The sequence below is a fragment of the Mixophyes fleayi genome, chromosome 1 (assembly GCF_038048845.1).
Source record: "Mixophyes fleayi isolate aMixFle1 chromosome 1, aMixFle1.hap1, whole genome shotgun sequence".
NCBI classification, from domain to species: Eukaryota; Metazoa; Chordata; class Amphibia; order Anura; family Limnodynastidae; genus Mixophyes; species Mixophyes fleayi.
This window is the reverse complement of record NC_134402.1, coordinates 356,059,272-356,083,412: the sequence shown is the minus strand read 5'-3', so window position 1 is coordinate 356,083,412 and position 24,141 is coordinate 356,059,272. Positions and strand designations below refer to the sequence as shown.

The window sequence follows — 24,141 nt, the reverse complement described above, 5'->3', positions numbered from 1 at the left end:
TTCCTTTTTAATATTACATACATGCAGAGTATACGAAGAGGAGCTATGCTAAACAAATGAGTGAGATGGAGATAAAGGCCATGTGGGGATTTAGATTTTAGGCAATGCTGCTCCAAATTAAAGGAAATTAAAAAGGAAAAAAAAAATACTGTAGAGAAAAAAACTCAAATCCCAAGCATTACAGATAATACATTTCATAGTTTTAGATTTCCATTTAAAACTGTGAATGATGAAACTAGGAAAGCTTTGCTTCAGACACAGGATTATTGTTACATGTGAAGATCTATTTAAGTAATTCAGTTTATATGTTATCATAAACATTTATATAGCGCCAGCAGATTCCACATCGCTGTACAAATAAGAACTTGATTGTAGTCAGTTTTCAAGACACCTTTCATGAAGTTATGTACTCCATTCTCCCAGTGAAAAAATATAAAAGTATGCATAAAAACAGAACATCCAAGTTACAGTTGCAAATTATTTAAATCATAATTGAGCCATAATGTAGAGGATTCAAATTGTGCCCGCTGCTTAAGAAAGTCAACTTAAGATCTATAAGCACAAAAATATAGACAAATGTGGCAACGGATAGTATTGTTGTGTTTGTTTATTCTACAACACTCTGTTCTTTTGCTTGGCCATAGATTATTAGAATATACAAGCAATTTAATGCATAGACAATAACCATTTACAATTACTGACAATGCACCATAGCCAACCAGAGTTTTGGTTAACTTAACCAGATAAATGTTATCACAAATATGATGTTATAAAGAATGCAATTTTTATAAAAAGACCACAACGGATATGAAGGATATTTGTTTTTCATCTAAGTTTACAGTGTTTAGAACAAAAGTATATTCATTTATGTGCTATTTGTCAGGATATCTAAACAAAAACGTAAACTTTCCTAAAACACATTAACATTTTATTAACATCCGGTACTGTTCTGAGACAATTTTTGTTTGTGGAAAATGTAACATTTTTATGTTTAGCAAAGATATCAGACCTGCTTGGTGTAATAGGACAGGAAACAGCGATGAACATCATTTAGAGGTCTAAAGAAACTTTAAAAACTGGGGAAAAAAAAAATCTCCTATTGTCATGTAATGGAAATTTACATAATCTGATAACATCACTAACACCAGTATCACTGATATATTTACAAAATTATTTTGTTTTAATAAGTTAAAGTCAATGCAACATCCATGCAAGCTAGAACTCTAGCTTTTTGGTTACAAGAACATGAAGTATTGACAAGTTCCAAGTGGTAGACTTGAATTAATCCCTTTCTTCTTCGTTTAGACTGTGTCCATTCCTCGCATTGAAGATGTAAAACCCAAGCCCATGCCTCTTTGGGTATGGGTCTGTGATCTTGCCATTTCATATTGAGCATCCAGGTTTCTGAAAACCTCTTCTTGCTGCTTTAAGGTTCTGAAACTTTCAGCATCTAATGCACTAGCGCCAGCTTCTTCTTCATTCTAAATGAGAAAATAATCATTAGTCATTTCTATTACAATAACTGTTTAGAATTGCTTATATTTTGCAGTATATATACACAGTAAAAATGATCATAACATATAAGTTACACAACTACCACACACACGTATGCAATATACCTGTTTGTTTTAAAAAAAATGCTGCCATTAATCAGGCCTTATATATGGTCAGTGCTTTAAAGAACAGCTACTAGAAACCTTACATTATTTTGGTATATTTTTATAGGTATATTAAAAGAAACAATACCATCAAAAATGTTTATAATGTATACTTTAAATACAGTATTTACGATGGAATACAGTTTTATTGTTGGATATGCAGCAGTTATTGTAGCTTTTCTCTGTGTCTCAATGGCTGAGCTAGTCTAAGGAAAGAAGTTCCAAATCAATAAAACAGATCAAGGAAAAAAAAATAGATTTAAAGTTTGGACAATTCAACACCTGATATTACAGATGTAAAAGTGCAGAGGACCAATGGGCTTGATGTATGAAGATTTGGGCAAATAACTAAGATAATCTGTTACAACTAAAAATGGTTAAAAAAAAACATTGCAACTCACCTTTATTCCCATTAGTTTCCTAAATTTTACATTTTGGTCCTTGTTCCCAAAATTGAGTTTCTCCCAGATTTCTGCAGATTGAGATTTATCCTAAAGTGACAAACAAATGCTATAAAAAGCAATGCATTTTGTTTTGTTGCTGTTAATAATCTTCTAAGTATTGTGTTCATATCCACTTTGATAGTATATTTTCTTTATATAAAATACAATAAAAATATCATCCACCCTGCTACTTCTAACAACTCTCCATCAAGATGACAAAATCTGCTCTGTTCAGATGGTTATGAGGCTACTTATTTAAAACAGCATCACTTGTTTTTTGTTACTTTTTTTGATGGTTTATGGGCAGTTCTGTTTGATTTATTGGATCTACACTATGTACTGTATTCTGTGGTAACTGCTATGTTTGTTACATATTCTTTTACTAAAAACCTTTTGAGAAAAAAAACAAAAAACCCCAGCATCACTTATACAGTCGAGAGCGCTTTGTAGGCATAAAACAAACATAAATTCCATATTTTCTTAATTTAAAAAAAAAAAAAAAAAAAAAGGAAGAAAAGGAGGTTTGATATAAGAGGTTAATAAATCATGATAAAACGATTTCTAGGCTTACAAAATATATTTCTATGAATCTATTGGAGGACACTGAACCTTGGGTATATAGTCTATTCTATAGAACATTGCCACTTTAAATGTTCCAAGAGTGTTAAATGTTCCACGAGTATTGAGCTCCGCAGTCCCCAAGAACCGCTGCAGCAGCCTAATGTATATTGTAAAGATTGACAGTCATTCATTTTTATTTTTTTCAAAACTGCTTCCGATTGATCCAGGATATGGAAGAGAGGGGAGTTTAACACTTTTGGGATATTTAAAGTGCCACCGTCCTATAGGGGACTCTATAAAACCAGGTGTCTATAGAGTCCCTGATAGAATTATAGAGGAGAGATGAAAGAGGCGTCGGAGAGCTGTGACTCCTCTTCCGGTTATCCAAATAGGGTATGTGATAATTTAATAGAGGGTTACATATTCCTACAAAGGCTTAACATTTTACATTTGGCAGTTTCTTGTTAATCATGATCTAATGAATTGTATACACCATAAAATGATAAATACATGAATTAATTTCTCTTATCCAAGATATTTTTTTTTTTTTTTTAAGAACTTTGAGATCTGACAACTCAGTCTCCCACATACAGGGTGTCTATTCTAGATATTCAAACAAACAATCTATACAATTATTATGCAATTATGTATTTTATGAAAACCGTAAAACTACTCACATTGGAAGAACCGAGTTTTCTTACCCCTTCCTTTTTCCCTTGCCAAAGCATCTTCCGCTTCTTTTCTTGCTCTGCAAATCTCATTGGATTTACAGCTGCTGGATTATAGTAGCTAGGAACGGAAATGCCAGTTTCTGCTAATGCCTTGGCCTGTAAAGCTGCCATCTGTGCTGCCATTGCAATCTGTGGAGTCACCTGAGTCCCTGAGGCCAACAAAGCTGCCACATTGATCACAGATCCCCCACCTGCAGCAGCAACTGAAAAAACAAGAAGTAACAACAGTTATAAAGCAGCTAAGGGATTACAGAAGACCTCTCTAATGTGATGTACTGCAGGCACTTATTCCTGGCAAAGCTCAAGGTTGCTTAATTAAATATGAAGATATTGATTTTAAAAGGAAACCCTAAAAACAAACAGACCGTTCTAGTTATATTCAGAAATTCTCTAAATAATCTCTAAAAAATACAGTCATGTGAAAAACAAAGCACGTACTTATCTGTTTTTATACACCAGGACATAATTAATAATCATATAGTCCTTGCCAAGTGCTAACATTTACAAATATAATCTCATGCAACAAAAACAGGTACATCCTATGATTCAGTGTTGTGTAGATAAGAGGATTTATATATTCACGTTTCTCCGATTCAGTCTGGGGGACACTGCTTACCATGGGTTGTGGAGGGGAGCTCGGGAGTTGGCACCTAGCTAGTTAACTTTAGCACTGCTGACAGACCCCTTCCCCTCTACAATCCCCCCGCCTCAGTTATTTAAAAAGCCCCAAGGAGATCGGTCAATCAACCAAGAGCATACAGAGGAAAGGCAGAAGGGAGGGATCTCAGTGTCCCCCAGATGGAATCAGAGAAACGGATTTAACGTGAGTATATAAATCCTCTTTTCTCTTTCATCCAGTCTGGGGAACACTGCTTACCATGGGGACGTTCTAAAGCAGCCCCCTAAGGATGCGAATATATTAAACTGATAGAATTTGGTAAATGTATGGACAGAAGACTAGGTGGCTGCTCTGCAAAGCTGGTCAGCAGAAGCCCCATTTCTTGCTGCCCATGACGCCCCTACCGATCTGGTGGAATGGGCCGTAAGTCTCTCTGGCACAGGATGGTTAGTTTTTATGTAGGCTTGCTTAGTGGTTGCCGTAATCCACCTCGCAAGGGACTGTTTTGAGGCTGGCCAGCCTCTTTTGTTAGAATCATAAAGAACAAACAGAGAGTCTGTTCGTCTAATCTGCGAAGTTCTTTTAACATAAATGCGGAGAGCCCTAACCACATCTAACTTTTCCATAGACTGTAGATCAGCCAAAACCACTCTGTCCTCGTGAAAAACCAGATATGGTTCCCGGCAAGACAGAGCTCCCAATTCCGACACCCTGCGTGCCGATGCAATCGCCAAAAGAAAAACAACCTTCCAGGTCAAACACCTAAAATCTGCCTCCAGTAAAGGCTCAAAAGGAGGCCTTTTAAGCATATCCATAACCAGGTTAAGATCCCATGGTGCTGTAGGTGGAACATAAGGAGGCTGAATATGTAAGACCCCCTGAAGAAAAGTCTTGATATCTGGCAAATCAGCTAATTTCAGGTGAAAAAAGACTGAAAGTGCCGAAACCTGAACTTTTAGGGAACCTAAACGAAGCCCTGCTTCCAGACCATCCTGAAGAAAGGATGATGTGTGACATGTCCTATTTTCACACCATCTAATATAAGCTTTCCAGATTCGGTGATAGATGCGAGCCGAAACTGGCTTTCGAGCTCTCATAGTGTTCACTACACTGGATGAAAAACCCCTAGCCCTCCAGAGGCGGGCTTCAACAGCCATGCCGTTAAACTGAGCGGAGGTAAATTCTGGTGACGAAAAGGACCTTGTAGAAGAAGATCGTCTCGTGTCGGAAGACGATATCCTTGGCCCACCGCCATGGATATTATGTCTGCGTACCACACTCGACGCGGCCATGAGGGAGCTATTAGAATCACCGGCCGGCCGCCTTGCCTCACTCGTCTGAGTACTCTGGGAAGCATGGGAATCGGGGGAAATAGATAACCCAGCCTGAATTCCCATGACATGGACATCACGTCCACCGCTATTGCTAAGGGATCTCTTGCCCTTGCGCAAAACCTGGGAACTTTCCTGTTGTGTCTGGAGGCCATGAGATCTACATCCGGAAGACCCCACCTCTGAACTAGAGACTGAAATACTTCCGGGTGGAGGGACCACTCCCCTGGCATCATTGCATTGCAACTGAGGTAAATCGGCCTCCCAATTTTTTATTCCTGGAATAAACACCGCTGATATTGCTGGAACATACTGTTCTGCCCAAAGGAATATCTGAGCTGCAACCCGCATTGCGGCTGCACTCCTGGTTCCTCCCTGTCTGTTGACATATGCCACGGCCGTGGCATTGTCGGATTGAACTCTGACTGGGTGGCCCTGAAGGAGAGTCTGGGCCCTCCGAAGAGCTAAAAGAATTGCCTTCAACTCCAACGTGTTGATTGGTAGGGATAATTCCTGTAGTGACCAGAGCCCTTGGAGCCTGAGGTGCAGGACTACTGCCCCCCAACCTCTCAGGCTGGCGTCTGTTGTAGCTATGATCCATGACCATGGAGCAAAGGATCTGCCCACCGCCAAGTGTTCTTGACTCAGCCACCACTGGAGCGATTCTCTCGCTCTCGGGGACAGCGAGATCCTCTGGAGATCCAAGCGTAGGTGGGATCCTGACCATTTCGTCAACAGATTCCACTGGAAGCATCGAGAATGAGCTCGACCGAAGTGGATGGTCTCAAAGGAGGCCACCATCTTTCCCAGCAGCAACATGCACAAGTGGATTGAGGGGTTGGGAGAAGACCTGAGATGTTATACGCCGAATTTAACCGATCTTCTCGGCAGGCAGGAACACCTTTTGCTGGCTGGTGTCCATGATGAGCCCTAGGAAAACCATGCGTTGACACGGAACCACCTGGGATTTCTTTAAGTTTATCAGCCACCCATGGCTCTCGAGAACCGCCAAGGTGAGGGATAAGTGCTGACGTAAGCAAATCTCTGAGGAGGATTTGATGAGCAGATCGTCCAAATAAGGCACAACCTGAACTCCCTTTAGGTGAAGACACGCTGCCATCACTGACATGATCTTCGTGAAAACCCTCAGTGCTGTGGAGAGGCCGAAGGGAAGGGCCCGAAACTGATAGTTGGAGGACCCTACTGTGAATCTTAGGAGAGACTGATGGTCGCTCCAAATGGGAACGTGGAGGTATGCGTATTTTATGTCTATGGAAGCCATAAACTGATCCTTCTCTAAGCCGTTTATTACCGACCTCAGGGATTCCATCCGAAATCTGTCCACCCGTAAGTGCACATTGAGGCTCTTTAGGTTTAAGATGGGTCGCAAGGACCCGTCCGGCTTCTTGACCAGAAACAGATTTGAATAAAACCCCTGTCCCTTCTAGTCGTCTGGGACCCTGCAGATGACTCTTTGCAAAAGAAGAGAGGCGACACAATCCTATATCGCCTGTCTTCTTGATGGATCTCGCGGTAGTGGGGTTATGAAGAAACGATGTGGTGCTGGGCAGGTTTATCATGTACCCCCTTGATATAATGCTGCGAATCCACGGATCTTGAGGACGCTGCCCACTGTTCCTGAAACAAAGACAGACGTCCCCCCACTGGTGCCCCCTCCTGCAGAATAGAGTGGTCGTCAAGACACAGGCTTCTCCTGGGTCTTCGAGGCCTGGCGCCTAGCTGCAAACGAGGATCTTCCCCTGACAGAGGAGCCTCGAGCATTAGGTTGTCTACCTCTAAAGGACTGTCCTCTAGGCAAGGAGGTCCCCCGAAAGGGCTGACGAAAGGAGCTGACCCGAGGGTTCCGGCCCCTAATAGAGAATACCGGCAAGGAAGTGCTTTTGCCACCTGTCGCCTGTGATATAGTATCCAATTCCGGGCCGAACAAACCTGCTGCCGAAAAGGGGATGGTCTCAATGGACTTTTTTGATTCCACATCTGCTTCCCAGGATTTCAGCCATAACGTCCTTCTTGCTGAAATAGATGCAGTTTGAATAGAGGAGGATACAGATGCTGTGTTCTGGGCCGCTTCATAAAAGGTACTCCGATGCCTCTTTCAAATGCAAAGCCAGGGGAAGTAAATCAGAGTCCTGTAAGGCCTCTGCCAGTTGGTCTGCCCATGCTTCCATGGCTCTAACAACCCAAGCTGAAGCAAATGTGGGTCTAAATGAAGAACCCGCAGCCGCAAATATAGATTTCAGCTGGGATTCCACTCTACGATCATTGGGATCCTGGGAGTTGCTGAACCTGGGGCTGGTAGTAAAGTATGTTTTGCCAAACGGGCTATTGGAATATCCACTTTTGGAATACTCTCCAAGCGAGCCACATCTTCCTCCTGCAATGGATACAGGGAAGAGAACCTTCTGGGAACAGAGAACCTTCTATCAGGCTGTTTCCAGGCTCCCTCTGCAATATCCTTAAGTTCTACAGAAGGTGGAAAACGGATAGTCTTCCTTTTGGCCTTCTTAAAAAGACTTCTGTCTCTAGGAGTAGGATCCTCCGGTTCTGGGAGGTCCAACGCCGCTAAAACCAATTCCTCAATAAATTGGCTTTTTAGTGTTCTCTTCCTGTTCCAAAGGTTGAACCTGGTCAGGATCAGAATTTATTTCCCCCCTCCTCTTCTGAAAACCCCTCAGAGTCTGAAAGGACCATAAGGGTATTAGAGGATCTAGGCCGCTTCCTTTTAACAGGCGGGATGTTTGGGGATTCAAGTAACTGGTTTAGTTTATCCAAACCCTTAATAAATGCTGCGGACCATGCTGGTTCTGTGGTAACAGGGGCCTGGTCCGTAATCACTGAGACGTTCCCATAGAACCCGAGGTAGCCGGGAGGCCCACAGGAGAATTAGCATTAACCACCACGGAGGCTGCCACACTAGATAGCAACTGATTTGATTGTAAAACCATCTGTGCTAAGGAGGAAACTGACTGTCAGGGAGGCCACCCAGGCCGGTTCCTCCGTCAGTGGGGCTGTAATATGCTGGGTTTGCGCAGAGGGGACCCCTGCTTCACAAACAGAGCAGAGCGCCAACGGGTCTTTCTGCCCACACGGTAGTTTAACATTACATTTTGAGCATGTGAAATATTTTTTTAAAGGGCCCTTTCCTTTATCTGTCATTTTATAAAGGAAGGCACACCAAACACACAGACTTAAATTGAAAATTTAGCTGTTATAGAGGAGAAGGAGAGAGACACTGTAGAGAGAATAGTGTGAGAAACAAGTAATCAACTAATCTTGTATAAAAGTTGTACTTGTACTACATTAAAACACAATATAATATCCTGGCAGGTAGAAGAACTACAATATAACCTCTACTAGCCCACTCTGTATACAGCAAAAATTAATAAAATTGTGTATAAAAAAAGAGTCAGATACTTACTTAGCCCATAGGCCAAACAGGGGAGAAGTTCATCAGCAGTGTTCTGGTGCATGCTCCCTCTGGTCTGTGTCCTTTTCCCGGGCTTCTGCTTGGTGCCAGACCGGGCTTGTCCACTTCTCTCAGGAGAGCGGGGGTGCTCTATATGTTTTAGCTCCCCCCTCTCTAATATGCCGTCTCTCTTTATTTCCTCATGTTAGGTAAAAAATAAAAATGGATATGTGGCAGAGTAGTGGAGACCTCCAGAGTTGAGGTCTCCGCAGCGGTTAGTACCCGATGCCTCCTCCTATGTACGAGTGGGGATCTTGGTATGGCCCCCTTCATCGTTTCTCCTCTATCCTCCGCGGATCCAAAACGGCCGCCGGCATCTGTAATCTCGATAACCGGCGCTCTATGCCTGCAGTGGCAGCGCCGGTTATCGGGGAGGCTCCAGGAGTGACAGCGGTCCAGAGAGATCGCTTGTCACGCACAATCCAGGCACCCTATTCTTCTCTCCGTCAGTGAGAGCCTCTGGCTCTCATCTGACAGGGTAGTGCCTGCGCTGCTGTGCTGTGAGTGTGTTCTCTATAATAGAACACACTCCAGTTCTGCCACCTGTAAAAGTAAGAAATAAATAAAATAAAGTAAATTTAAAAAAAAAAAAAAAAAAATGCAGTAAGCTAAAACACTGCCCAACTCCATGGGCACCTAAAAAAAAAAACTGAGGCGGAAGAGGCGGGGGGATTGTAGAGGGGAGGGGTCTGTCAGCAGTGCTAAAGTTAAGTAGCTAGGTGCCAACTCCCCCCCTCCACAACCCATGGTAAGCAGTGTCCCCCAGCCTGGATGAAAGAGAAAACTTGAATCTTTTTCTTTGTGAATTTCAGTTTCTTACAATCTAGATAAATTTTATTCAACACCTCCTTACAACACTGCTTTAGTTAACGCATGTTGGAGTATTCTGTTATGCACAGCTCTATTGTCCTGTCACAGCATCTCAATAAAGTTGAGGTCTGACTGACTTAATTGGATATTTGCTGGTGTGCTAAAAAAAATCACTGCCCTGATCAGAGGGTGCGATTGATGTCAAGCTTTATTATTATTATGTATCTCACTTGAGGAAGCTTATGCTCCCTACCACACCATAGCTTGGGTGGTCTTGGAAACATATAATCATCAACATTTATTTATATAGCGCAATCAAATACCATAGCGATAAACATATTTTGTTGAAGTCTATACCCTAGCGTCACTTTGGGGCCTCCCCAGGGCTGACCAACCTCTTATGGCCACCTCCCTCTCCTTCCTGAAATTCTGCTCGTCTATGTGGGATTTTTGCAAGTTCCGATTTAATTTTTGATCTCCAATTTCCCCCCTGGTGCCACTATGGAACAACTCCCAGCCTCTCTACCCCTCACTTCACAAAATAGATTCGGGCTGGGATCAGGGTGGCCCACGATCTGGCTACCGGCCCTGCCTTGGCCTCTCTATCTGATATCCAATACCCTGTTCTGCCCATTCATCTTCAAATTTTTCCAGGTCCATCACTTTCTCATGTCCCTCCCCTTGGCGGATTCCATGAGAGTCCCCACCGTTTTTGAACAGCTATGCACGCACTCTCCGCTCTCCAAATGTATGATCTCCTCTATCTAAAATTGGTTGAGACTACCTTTGACTCCCAGGGCTGTCACGAGAGGGAATGGGAGAGAGATTTGGGGCCCGCGCTCCAGATGAGTCCTGTTGGGAGGAGGTCAGAGAGGGGATTGCCACTAGCATCATCTCAATGCAAATTAAAGAAACAGCTTACAAAGTGTTTTACAGGTGGTACTACACCTCTGATAGACTCTCCAAAATGTTCCCCACCTATATTCGGAGCTGCTGGCAGAACTGTGGACAGAGGAGTACGTTCCTTCATATCTGGTGGACCTGCCAACACAGTCAGTCCCCTTCTGGGACACGATCCTGTCGGTCCTCGCCTCGTTATCGAAGGATCCTTGGAGGTATATTTACTAAACTGTGGGTTTGAAAAAGTGGAGATGTTGCCTATAGCAACCAATCAAATTCTAGCTATCATTTTGCAGAATGTACTAAATAACTAGAATTTGATTGGTTGCTATAGGCAACATCTCCACTTTTTCAAACCCACATTTTGGAAAATATACTTCTTGGGACTTTTCTTCTCTCCTGCCCTATGTCTAAAGACAGCTCCCCCTCTAGTAAATTGACATGTCATATCCACTCAGCTGATAAATCTTTAATAGTCAACCACTGGAAAAACCTGAACCCCCCTACTATATCAGCCCTTAAAAACTATGTGTGGCATTTTGTAGGCATGGAATCCATTATTTACTATTTCCATTGCAAATGCCATAAGCTCAACCTCGTTTGGGCCCCCCGGCCAGTGGGGGGTGGATACTGCATAAAAAGAACAACACCCGATATCCACTATCAAATATGATGGTGGATCATTAATGCTTTGGGCTTTTTTTTCTGCTAGTGGTACAGGGGCTCTTGCTAAAATTGATGGATTATTTTCACTGCATACCAAGAGATTTTAAGCTAAAAATAGGTCTGCCTCTACCAGCGAGCTGAAACTTTGTTGTTGGTGGAAAATCCACAGAAATGGTTGCAGGAACACAAAAACACAGGAACATTTTTGTACTTACCGCAAAATGTCTCAAAACAGTTGCGGGACACTGATTACCATGGGGTATAGAGGGTGCTGTGTGGAGTAGGCACTAAAAAGACCTCCCCTCTATGCCCCCTCTCACAGGAGATATCAGTTATTTATCTTATAAAGCCACAAGAGAGGTGCAACACAATCAACAGAACACTCGAACCGTTAGAAACAACAAACAAGGGTGGGATCGCAGTGTCCCCCAACTGTGTTAAGAGAAAGAAATTTTACGCTAAGTGCAAAAATCTTGTTCTCTTGCACATACAGTTGGGGGACACTGCTCACCATGGGGACAATCCAAAAGCTGCCCCTCATGGGTGGGAACACGCAGCCTGAGCTGCACACAAAACTTGCTTCGTGGCTGGCCAGGCATGTTTTCGAAAATCATACAGAACCAAGAGACTGTCTGTCTTGTGAACTGAAGACGAGTGATCCACATAGGTCCATTAGGCTCTGACCACATCCAATGCTGTCAGAGAGCCCCGAATGTTGGATAAAGGATATCTAGACAACGTCCGGATCACTATATCCTGGTTTATATGAAATTTGGATACAACTTCTGGTTGAAAGTCCTCAAGACAGCCCTGTCATTATGAAAAACCAAGAAGGGAACTCTGCGGGAGAGTTTAGGTCCCAAGGAGCCACCAGGCGAAACAAAGGATGGCTGAATACGTAAGACCCAATGAAGAAAAGTCTGTAGCTCTAGCAGCAGAGCCAGATGCCTCTGAAAATAAATTGACAGGGCCGACACCTGTACCTTAAGGGATGCCAGTCGCAAGCCCTTATCCAAATCGTCCTGAAGGAATGCTCATACTGTGGCTATACAGAAGGAAGAGGTTGACACAATTTTCTGCCAACACCAACCTATATGTCTTCCAGACACTGATAATTTCTGTAAGATGTTGGTTTTCTAGCCTTTATCATTGTTTGAATAACCCTATCTGAGAGACCCTTACGTTGGATGATTAAGGTTTCAACCTTCAGGCCGTCAAAGCCAACTATGCTGATGAAAAACGGACCCTGGCTAAGCTTCCAAGGTGCGTCCTTTGTGAAGGTGAGAAGATCCGTGTACCATGGTCTTTCTGGCCAATCGGGTGCCAGAAGAATGACGGTGGTGGAGTCATGCAGGTTGCTTATCTGCTGGCTTTGGATTTAGGCGCTGCCCTGTCCAAGCCTGCCTACCTCGCTGTGAGCCTCCCCGGGGTTCTGGGAAATGACCTCTGGTGGGGGTGCCTCTGGATCTGTCTGCAAAACGAAAGGAGCAAACACACATACCTTTTGTCTTGGGAGCAGTCACTTGCAGAAACGCACTTCTTCCCCCAGTGGGCCAGGAGATTAATTTTTCTGAGGGTGGACTGAATAATGCTGAGTCATCATATGATAATGCCTCCAAAGCCTTTTTGGATTCAGCATCGGCCTCCCATGATCTCAACCACAGTGTGCGTCTAGCCACCACTGCCAGGGAGGAGGTCCGGGATAATCCCTGACCTGCATCAAGTACTGCATCTCTCAAATATTCGTCCGCCTTCTTAATGTGGTCAACCAAGGAAGACAGTTTAGCTCTAGAACTCCCGACTGAAGGCCATCACTGGGAGAAGAGGCCCACTTTTCCACCGCTTTTATCACCCATGCTACTGCCGTTACGGGACAAAGGGAAGCCCCCAAGCCAAATATATGGATTTCAGGATGCCCTCACATTTTCTATCGGTGACATCTTTTAATTGGTGATTTTCCCACCATGACATCACTGGTTTCATTCTGGCCTCTTGCCAAATCTCTGACAATTGTGAGGAGGATGGAAAATAAATTGTGTTTCCTTTTTTGTTTAAACATGGATACCAGAGAGGTCATCTGTTCTTTCTCAAGAAATGTCTAGCACTTGTTTTACTGCTAGAATGAGATCCTCCACTCCTTGCCTGTTGGGTGAATCATCCTGCCAGGCAGATAAATCCTCAGTGTCTGAGTCTTCAACAAGTTCACCATCCTCCATAAGAGAGAGAGGTCAGTGTCTGACTCTGGCAGCTCTTGAGCCTGGGAATGAACTTGGCGTTTACGCTGCCTACCTGAGGAAGAAGACTAAGGGGCATATTCAATTAGCTTTCCGGTCCGCGTAGTCAATACACGGTACCACAATAACGTTGATTTTTCGTTCGCAGCCCATAGGGTTGCGAACGAAAATCTGCGTTAATGCGGTACCGTATTAACGGCAATAGTGCGCAGGATTCGCGTTACCGCAAACCGGAAAGCTAATTGAATATGCCCCTAATATTCTTTCAAAGGATGAAGAAACTCTTGTACAGATCTTTCCAGGTCTTGCATCCAGGTAGGTGCAATGGCTATCACTGACATCGCTTGGAGTTGCTGCGACGCCTGTCCCGAGTGAAGTGTGTCCACAGTCCATAGGATGAGTTAGGATTGTTAACACCTACCGTCTCAGACGGTATGGTGTCCTGCATGAGCTCCATAATTCCATAATAGAGATTGTGAGTCTTGCTCCAGTAACGCCGGAGGCCTCCCCAGATGAGCGCTATCCCAGGTCCCCAAACTTGCAAGTCGCGCATAGAGCATTCGGGTCTGACCGTCCACAAGGTAATTTTGTTTGGCACTTTGAACAAGAAAAAATTGATACCAAAGTGGTAACAGCAGCCTTGGACTTGGAACTAGTCTTTGAAGGGGAAAGTGCGGCTTTAAGCACTGTATGCGCGCTCTCCCTCCCTGCTATGAACACCGCAGTCAGAATTTTTTTTAAAAAAAATCTTAAGTGAAAGAAATACACACCTACTCCAGCAACAATAAAATAAAGACTGATATCTCTGGTGAGAGGGGGCATAGAGGGAATGGGAGGAGGCCAAACAGGTATTTTTAGTGCCTAACTCCACAGTGTCCTCCATACCCCATGTGATGTGAGCAGTGTCCCCTAACTGTATGTGCAATAGATGTGAACCCAATTGAAAATCAGTGGTGTGTGTTGTGGACTGCACTCTTCAAGTGATGACCCAAGAATATCAAGGAACTCAAAATGTTCTGCATGGAGGACTGGCCCAATATCCCTCAACAAGTGTTTTCCAACATTGTCAAGCAATAAAGATAGCAGTACAGTGCAGGTAGTCGCACCAGGAGAGGCTTACCAAACACTAGCAATGGTGTTAACACAAACCTGAATCCTCCAGACTGAGCTGCAAAGGATCTGCTTTTATATAGAGGTGATAGCTGAAAATCACATAATGAAGTGCAACTGATTAGCAGCAGCTGGCTCTATTAACCTTATTTATAGATATGGAAGCTGTAGCGGTATACATACATTTTCATGCCTGGCATCTTCTGTTGGCTTAATTTGTATTTAAAAAATTAGGACTAAGTGAAATCTTATGTGTTATTTGACACAAGATTAGCTTGATCAATTTTCAGGACTCAGCAAGATTGTCAAGTGTCTCGCTATGTAAATACAAAGATATGAAAGAGGCTGCACTTTCTTTTCACATGACTGTACATGGTTAACGTGAGTAAAAACAATGAAAAAGTAAATCATTTGTTCTTAATAGAAAAACATATTCATTTAATTTTACCTGCAACCATTTCTTGCTGCTTCTGCTTTTCAACCATTTCTTTTTCACGCTGCTCCTGCAGCTTTTTTGCTCTTTCCAACCTGGAAGACAAGATATATGGCTGTATTACCATGTGCTAAAATCAAACATGGGACATAGCACTTATATTAGCTCATGTCCTGCAGAGCCTACATAGTATCGCTGTGTAATCTAGTACATAATTTCTCACCGCTTTCCTTGTGTAAGCTTGTAAGGTATATAGTGATTTAACTTTGTAAGTGCTTTAAATCTTAGTTCACATTAATCAACTGGTGCAGAGATACTCCTAAAATAAGTGGTATTTGAAGAAAAACTGAAAAATGTGAAGTATTTCAAATAAGAATATGAAATGTTACCTTCTAGCCAAAGCTTCTTGAGCATCCATAGCTGTATTTCTCCCCCGAAAAGCTGGAGGACTTGGTGGTGTACGACTTGGGCTCCTACTATGCCTTCTAGGTTTTTCAATTCTCTTCTTTTTTTCACTTAATATAAAACAAACCGCTTTTCAGAAAAGTTGCTTAATACAAGGTGTCAAGCTATGAAGGTGAAAGTTTAGTGAATGAGCCCTACCGACTCCTGCTTCTGGTCTTGCTCCTATGCCGGTGTCTGGATCTGGATCGAGAACGGGGGCGTCTTTTTCTCTCTCTGCTCCTTGAGCGGGACTTTTTCCTGTCACGACTTTTACTACGATGACGTCTGTAACATTGGACAATCCTTTAACTACAATCCAAAACTTTGAGGAGTATGAAGCAACATTTTCGAGAGTTTAGAGGTGTTGTCAGTTAAGACATTACACTTAATATAACTTTATAACAGTGTTGAAAAACAGCCGTAAAACTGGCAGTTTGCTTTACAATATTTGAGTCTTGTTCTATTTAACAAAACACTAACAATCTCTGTATACAGATACTTTTAGATTTGACCAAAAAGGTGATAATTTATTCCAGCTTGGTTGATTTCAGAAGCCAGATGTGAATGAAGCAGAAATACAATCTCACCTTATGATCAAATCCTCTGGAGTTTTCCTTTCACCTACCCCCAGGCACCATACACTTGTTGTTACACAAAACCAAATATAGTTAGAATATAGTACAATTACATAAGCTGGAGCACAAATAAAAAACACATAAAAAACACCCACACAACTTACCTTTCACGTGATCGAGACCTGGAATGACTTCTTCCTCTAGATGATCTCCGTTCTTTCCGCCTATGTCTTTCCTCTCCATTTTCTGATGAATTAAGCCTCTCTCTCACTTTGTCAGAATGATCTTTGTCAATATTGTCATATAAATGATATTTCTTTGAGGGTTTGTCTTTGGACTCGTGTCTTCTTGCCTGTTTTAAGAAGAAGTTGGTTCTTTCAGGAAAATAGTGCAACAAAGAGAGTTAGTATGAGTGTCAAATGATTGACATATGTTGTGATGTAACTTTTGTAACCTTAGTAAAATATTAAACTAAGGCTTCAAAATTTGGAACTTATCAGCACATACTGCGTGTGTCTGATATGAAGAAAAAAATATCATATGCACTCAAATATTTTATTTATCATAAGGGACCATAGGTTGTATCGTACACACAGCATGTGAACATAGACTTATGAAATTCACAATCGCCCATTTTACAACGCTAAAATTATAATATTTATATTTAAGTGCATTAAGAATTATGCTAAAGAAACAGCTACAACTTAAAAATCTGAGCAGACTTGGGATGTGGATATGAACATTTCAGTGTTAGGACAATAGTGCAGAATGCTTAAGTAAGATAAAGGGCTTTCAAAAGGGAGGAGCAAAAAGCCCAATGATTGTATGCTGACTGTCACCCTTTACACTGACATTTAATAACCTAGCACCAAATTGTTAAAGGGCCACTAAACCTAAAACAAACGTTTAAAAATTAACATTATGAAACTTTTGTGAATATATGTTTAAAAGTACTCCTGCAAATGTTGATTTCCTGATTATGCATGTAGCTAAAGGAGGCCTCACACATGATTTAACATAATGTGGGGCAGAGCGGTGATTAGCATTTCTACAGCACAGCGCTGGGGCCATGGGCTCCATTTAGACCAGGGTACTAACCATGTGGAGTTTGCAGGATTATCCCGTGTTCAGGTGTGTTATCTCCCTTATGCTCCAGTTTCCTCACACAGCTCAAAAGCTTACAGGTAAGTTTAATTGACTTCTGACAAAAGTTGACTCTTGTGTGTGTGTGCTAGGGAAGTTAGATTGTAGGCTCTAATTGGGCAGAAACTGCAGTGTTCTCCCCTGAAAATGTTGTCAGCAGGTAGAGGGCAGTGTAATAGATCGCAATAATAATAATGAAAAAATAATGTTGAAGGTTATTGACCAACACCTATTTACAAAGACTCTTGCGGTTATTGCCCGCTCTTTGGCTGGACACTTATCCCCCCTCCCCCAAATGAATTAATATTTATCATGCCCGACACCTGACCCTCTGCCTGCCTGGACTGGTCAGTGGTTTAACACACTGCTGGCTGAAATGCTCACACAGTGCTTATTATAATAGAATAAACAATGGTTTGTCCTGTTATAACAGGACTTATTGAACTCCAAGTAAAAACAGCTGGATGGAGCACCAGGAAAATAGGTCCTGGGGAGAGCAGAGAACTGATGTATGTGACTAAACATGCTCTAGTAAAGTGTTGTGTAATATGTTAGTGCTATTAAATTAAAGGATAATAATGATCATCTGTCCTTCAGCTCATGTATGAATTCATCTCCTGTCTCGGCAGAAAGCAAGAAAGAGAAGAGGCATTTTGCAAACGTATGGCATCTGTGTTTGCAGCAGCTCTTTCATATAAATGCCAGCCATATTTTAAGTTTAGTGGTACTTTAAACGTAATTTTAATTTAAAACAATTCTAATATATTTCCTGAAAAAAACCAAGCAAAAAAGAAAAAGTGTTCTTTCATCCAGCACTATGCTATTGGATAAGAAATTACCTGGCTAACAACCTATGACTCAAGCTGCAATGCACATCAGACAGTTGCAACAAATTAAACAACAGAGACTGCTAAAGACCATTAGTTGCAACAGCTGGAAATACACAGGCTCTTCACCAGTGCCTAATGCCCATCAAACTCAAGTCTTCTCAAGCAATAGTATCTTTCTGTTCAGTTATGAAAATATCTGACAATTGCTTTATGCTTAAATTGAACATTATACACATAAAATTCTACAAAGAAAATGTGTAAGCTTGAACAGAAAATTGAAAAATTATAACAAATTTGAAGAGCAAGATGAAGTACACCTTTTTCTACTTAAACCTCTGACAAATACATGTATACGTAAGCTGAAAACATTTTTAAATACTTTAAATCTCAGGCAGCAACAAAAGGTACTTCCATAAACTTCATCATAATAATGCTGATTCTTCGCCCAAAAATTTGACTGAGGATCGCCTAATAATGTCTTTAACAAACCCCAGCAAAAAACAATGCCCTACACCCACAGTTTTTCTCATGAAAAATGTTAATATAGGTTCTGTTATTTAGGTCAGTTTCTTTAACTGCATGGTCAGTAATTAGGACAGTAAAGGGGAAGTATCCCTTTGTACTAGTATATTAATTGTTGAGGAGTTCATGATTCCTTTTTCCTTTCCTCCTTACCTCAGTTGAGCCAACAAGACTCTCGGTTCTGCAGTTATTTTAAGTGGTTATCCTTTTTGAACAACCCCTTCTTAACCAATCCTAGACAGTACATATAGCAAATACCATTTCTACACAACCACACTATTTATTTTTACACACCCACTCATACAGACACTTTTTTTTTTTTACATATGCCTCTCAAAAATTGAGTCGGCTCTCAGTGCCGGGATGATGCCATCTGTCTATATCACTTCAATCTCATTCATTCATAGCGCTCTAATGAAATGCTATAGACAGATTACTGTGTGTGAATACAATAACCAAATACTAGGAAGTTGACTATTCATTTTAAGTCACAATTAATATCCATATTTGCTTTACGTACTGGACTCAAGAAGGGGTTGTACAAGAGTGGGAAACCATGTAAGTGAATAATATGAGAAACCGGAAGCATGGATTAAAATGCAGGAATGAAAAGTAAATGTGAGCTGTGCTCTGGTTCTTCACCTTAAGATAATAATATATATAATAATCGTATTAATTTAAAGGTCCAGTTCTTAAATTTGTATAGATAGAATAATCAAAATATGATATTCTAGAGATTGTGAGCATGCACAATAAAGCTTTAACTGTTGGTTCACTATGCCCAAAGCAATACAATATTTCCCCATGTATGGGGGATTTAAAAACGATCAAGCTTAGAGGATCATATATACAAAAGGTTTACAGATAAAACTGCACTGAATTAGATTTTGTGCCACCACCCCAGTGATCAGTTAAATTCATTGTGTGTCTCAGCATTTTAACTGAACCCGCCAACCTGCACACTTTCTGTTGTACTATTCCATCATTCAATGGAGGTGAAGCAATTAACTCTTAAAATTCACATATGCTAAAGAAAATCTCTGGAATATCACATCGTCATTAGGCATGATTTGCTACGAATACACATTTTGGGTGGGGGAAGGGAGGGGGCGATACTTCCTCTTTAAATGTGTAACCAATAATGAAATCTCCACGTATAGTACATTGACATCAATGAAATTGTCATACAGAACTTTAAAAAATATATTTTTCTTAAAGGGGAACTCCCTCGTCAGGCAACGTCATCATCCAGTAAGATTTGTTTAGGTTCATTGTCCTTGAAAAACAGATAAATTTGCATGGCAAATATGCACCTACACAGATCTGGTGTATATCAAGGCTTCAAGAGGAAACACATCTGCCTAGAGGACCATTTGTCTAAACATGGAGTTCCCCTTTCAACAGTTCACTCAAGTTATTTTAGAAGGCAAGTAGGAGGTTGAATGACTGATAGTTACCTTATCATGAAGTAGGCTTATTATTTTGCTATCTGAGTCTGCAGCGTCTTCAGTTCAGTCTCTTCGTGCTTTAGCACGCTGAGTATGATTCATTATAGAAATGTTATCATGTGGTCGAAGCACAATAATCATTTTTTAATATAAACGCTTCCTATTACAAGCGATCAAATATTTTAGATTATTCCAGCTTGCAGTATCATCCTTGCACCATTGTCAGCAAAACATTTTATAGGGAAATGAGCATCCACATTACAAATGGATAGGGAAAGATAAAAATGGAATGAGCTTGCATCCAAACTATATTCAAATGCTCTGTACCAACATTTATTTTTCCCTTATCCTCAAAGCTCATGAGGAGAAGGCAAAAAAAAAGTTTCCTGAACTTGCAACTAGAGGAATAAAGATAAAACTAATTACCCATTCATCTGCTGCTTATGAACAATATGTTCTACTAACAGCAAACAGTTTAAATGTAATTTAGATACTGCTGAAGCTGTGATAAATGCAATGTTAGCATTTTCAATATTAAAAGTGCACCATATACAATAATATGGTGGTGTTCAATAAAGATCATACATTTTAGCCACATACTTACCATTTAGTAAAAACAATTCCTATAACATACACAAAAACATTGTTAAGTTACATTACAAAATATTAATTACCTCTTTGCTTCTGCTCCTACTTCTGTGTTTCTTTCCGTCATTATCTGTGAAAGTAAATCAATATAGTAAGTTTCAAGCTTACATCAGTTCTCTTTTGTTCTAGCGTTTATGTCATAGTACATTACAGTACCATCTATTTTTACTAAATTGAGCATTTGGATATAGTTGAGTAAGTTAGACGAGCCACGACACCATCATGGCCTATGCTCCACCTAGTACTCTCTACAACATGGAAAAAAGGGATCATATACATACATCAAGCACTCCCTCCAAACATAGAGAAATAGTCTTCTTCTAAAAGTTTTAATGCACTAGATACTATCCACTTCTGTTTTTTTGGTCTCACGATTAATTGGCTTAATGACTGACGACCAACTATCGGGAGTGAGGATTTGATCTGAAGGACTGAATAAGCTGAAAATCTTGTAAGCATATACCCATATGGCTTACGAACGTGTGGTGATCACGGGTGACACGTTGGGACTTCATCGTCACTGTTGATGGTGGAAAGGACTTTATGTTTGACAATTGTGTTTTAGCAATACTACATTATGTTATGACAAATGTTTTTTGTAGATCTCACTTTGTGATACAGTTATTAAGATCAGGAGATCCAGCAATATTGACCTGGGGATCTGAAGAGGACTATTTCTCTATGTTGTTTGGAGGAAGTGCTTGATGTATGTATATGATCCCTTGTTTCTATGTATTGTATTATAGAGGGCTAGTGGCCCCTCCATAAACTTATTCGGCAGCCCACCAAGTGAAGCGCTACAGTCAATTCCATCTTTTCTGTATTTATCTCTCTACATCATGGCCTCAGTATCTTGCAGACCACTGCACCACAGTGAACCCCACTATGCCTATTGTTCTCAGTTGCTCCTTTTGCCTTTTATTAACCCTCCCTTTAGAATGTAAGCTCTCATGGGCAGGGTTCTCTACTATGTTCCGTATATGCCCACAAGGTTTCCCTGGTTTGACTTGTGCTTTAATGTTTTTGTATGCCATGCAATTTGGTAATTGCATCCATGCATTATCCTGCTTAATTGAACCCACTGCTCTTCTCTGAATGTACTAATGTCATTTTGTTGTATCCTCATTTCAACAAAGAAAGAAAACAGATCTCAAGATTCCTCATATTCAAAAAACTAAAACACCATTCAGGACCATCTTACCAGTCTTTCGTTTATGCTCTCTTGAACGTGAACGGGACCTTGAATAATGCTTATAAGTCCTAGGGGACTTTGAAGGATCACAATGGTCCATTCGCTTTTCTAGGATTGGTGATAAACTCTCAGGGGAGCCTCCATCTCGCTCTGGATCGCTAGACTAAAGAACATAGGATACAAATTATGCTTAATTTGCAAATGCAGTGCTCCCTCATATCATTCCCCTTTTTAATGCCACCCTTACTTACCCATGTAAGAGCAAAGGCATATTGTTTCACAAAAATATATTAAAATGTATTCATTGTGTTACTTCACTCTTGTTATAAACCAATTTTGGTCAGCATTTTAAGCAGCATGTTTAAAGAGAAAGTATTGTACTAGAGAGCCCAAAACTAAGACCTTACAGAACTTTGCACAACGAAACTTAAAATCACATTTTCTAACTTAAGCAAGGGGAGAGTAAATTTATTTTGCTTCTCATCACTGACTGATCTAACCATAATTGAAGTTGCACTACCATATAGGGGAGGGGGGAAGCACTTGAAATGAGTCCACAAAACAAATGTACTTCACTAGTAGATTAACGTCATTCACAAAATTAACAAGGTGTATAAACCAATCAATGGATAAACAGAATGTGAACCCTCAGTGGAGCACCTGAATTTCCAAGACAAAGGTAAGATCCCTTTCTCAAATTCCAGTATAGTGTTGCTGTTTTTTATCTTTTCTGTGGTGCCTTGCAGTTGTCTTAAGATTATAGAAGGGCATCTAACCCAATCCTGTCCAATATTCTGTAGCCATTGCACTATTTGCCTACACCTCTTGCTTTTATCCATTCCCAGGAAGTTTTTTCTTTATTGTGTGAAGATGATGAAGGCATGCAATCAAATAGGTATGTCCTTATTTGTAAACATAAATACACCCATTTGATGCAGTCTTGCCTTTTTGAATTGTTTGTATTGGATGTTCAGGATTTACATTGAGACTTATACATCTTGTGGGTCTGGTGAGTGATGTCAATCTATTTATCAGACTGCTTTTCTCATTTTTAATTCATCTGAACTCCATTGCAGATATTAAAACCAAAAATAGACACTTCCATACTACTATGTTCAAGCAACGGTAGAACAATATTAAACACTCAGCTATAACAAAAAAAATAGACTCCCCCTGAGACCATTAGAAAAATAACAATTCAAAACAGACTTTAGCTTTCCCATTACATTCTGTAGCCCAAGAAGTAACTTAATGACAAAGAAAGTGTCGAAAATAATTGTTCTAACAAATACACTTAACAGTGCACTTAAATAAAATACTATTCAAAAGTTTTTATAAAGTGGCCAGGAAGCCTAAATCAACTCCACTATAATGCAGTGAACCAGAATATGTTTCAAAGAACTGTCAGTGTGTAACGTTGGTGACTTGTGTGCAACAAGGCTGGAAGAGAGTTCCAGTTCAGGTAGTTTCTAAGTCTTCATACAACAGAAGATTTTGTAGAGTTGGACTTGCATAGTAGCCTGGTTCAAAATTACTTCCATTAAGCAAATTCATTAAGCGCTGATATACACTAAGAGAACCAGTAGTTTGCCTTTTCATAATTCTTCACTAAATATTGCACGTTTTAGACACCCTTCCCCCACCGCACAGATCATAACAGTTCAATATGGTGTATCCTAAAATGTGAATATACATATAATTTGCACTCTGGAATACTTTATAAATGCAATTGTTCCTGTTTAAGGTGAACATGATCTATTCCAGCTGATGGAGGTTTACGATCATACGTACAGTAATTACTGGTACACCTTATACTCCGTCTTCAATTTGCATTAGAGTTTCCCATATTACTAGTAAAGTGCCTACTTTTTTCCTTTTGCCCTCTACACTGTTACAGATGAGCAGATACAGGGTATCAGTACGGGGTGCGACGCCGTACTTACTGCGATGGGAAAGGACACAGCTTACAAACGTTGCCTATGGTAGTCCGAGATAAAATACATTAATTATTATTATAGTTATTGTATAGAGGCTGGATCAGCGGACGGAGGCCGCAGGAACTAGAGGCCATGGATGCGGGATACACCACAGGCCGCAACGATCATGGCGGAGCCGCGGCGCCATTTTCTCCAGCATCGACGCGGACGCTAGTCCTGTTTTTTATAATGTTTTTTTTTTTTATGTACTTACCGCCATCTGTGCGGCGAAGGTGCGTCCTGCCTGGCTTCCCTCACTGAGCACGACCCACGGGAGCTCCGAACAACTGGGTGAAAACTCAGCAACGTCGACTAACGAGGCGGGCGGGGTTCTCCAGATGCCCGTATGAAGAGACACAAAGAAAGTAGCCGAAGAGCAT

The 24,141-nt window shown here is 41.0% G+C and overlaps 1 protein-coding gene across 3 annotated transcripts; it reads right to left on the bottom strand.

Annotated features, from left to right (window-relative positions):
* Positions 1-592: 592 nt before the first annotated feature.
* RSRC2 (arginine and serine rich coiled-coil 2) lies at positions 593-24,140 on the bottom strand. 3 transcript variants are annotated; one of them, XM_075177835.1, is made up of 10 exons: positions 23,976-24,140; positions 21,795-21,948; positions 20,620-20,663; positions 16,167-16,354; positions 15,587-15,712; positions 15,373-15,498; positions 14,999-15,078; positions 3,340-3,596; positions 2,060-2,149; positions 593-1,481 (listed from the first exon to the last, which is right to left on the bottom strand). In XM_075177835.1, exons 1-10 carry the CDS (start codon positions 23,979-23,981, stop codon positions 1,302-1,304), a joined length of 1,251 nt encoding a protein of 416 aa, XP_075033936.1. In that variant the 5' UTR covers positions 23,982-24,140; the 3' UTR covers positions 593-1,301. The 3 variants fall into 3 exon arrangements, with proteins under 3 accessions (XP_075033936.1, XP_075033945.1, XP_075033954.1); XM_075177844.1 differs by having other exon boundaries at positions 3,364-3,596; XM_075177853.1 differs by lacking the exons at positions 21,795-21,948; positions 23,976-24,140 and adding an exon at positions 19,955-20,032 and having other exon boundaries at positions 16,167-16,376; positions 20,620-20,654.
* Position 24,141: the final 1 nt, after the last annotated feature.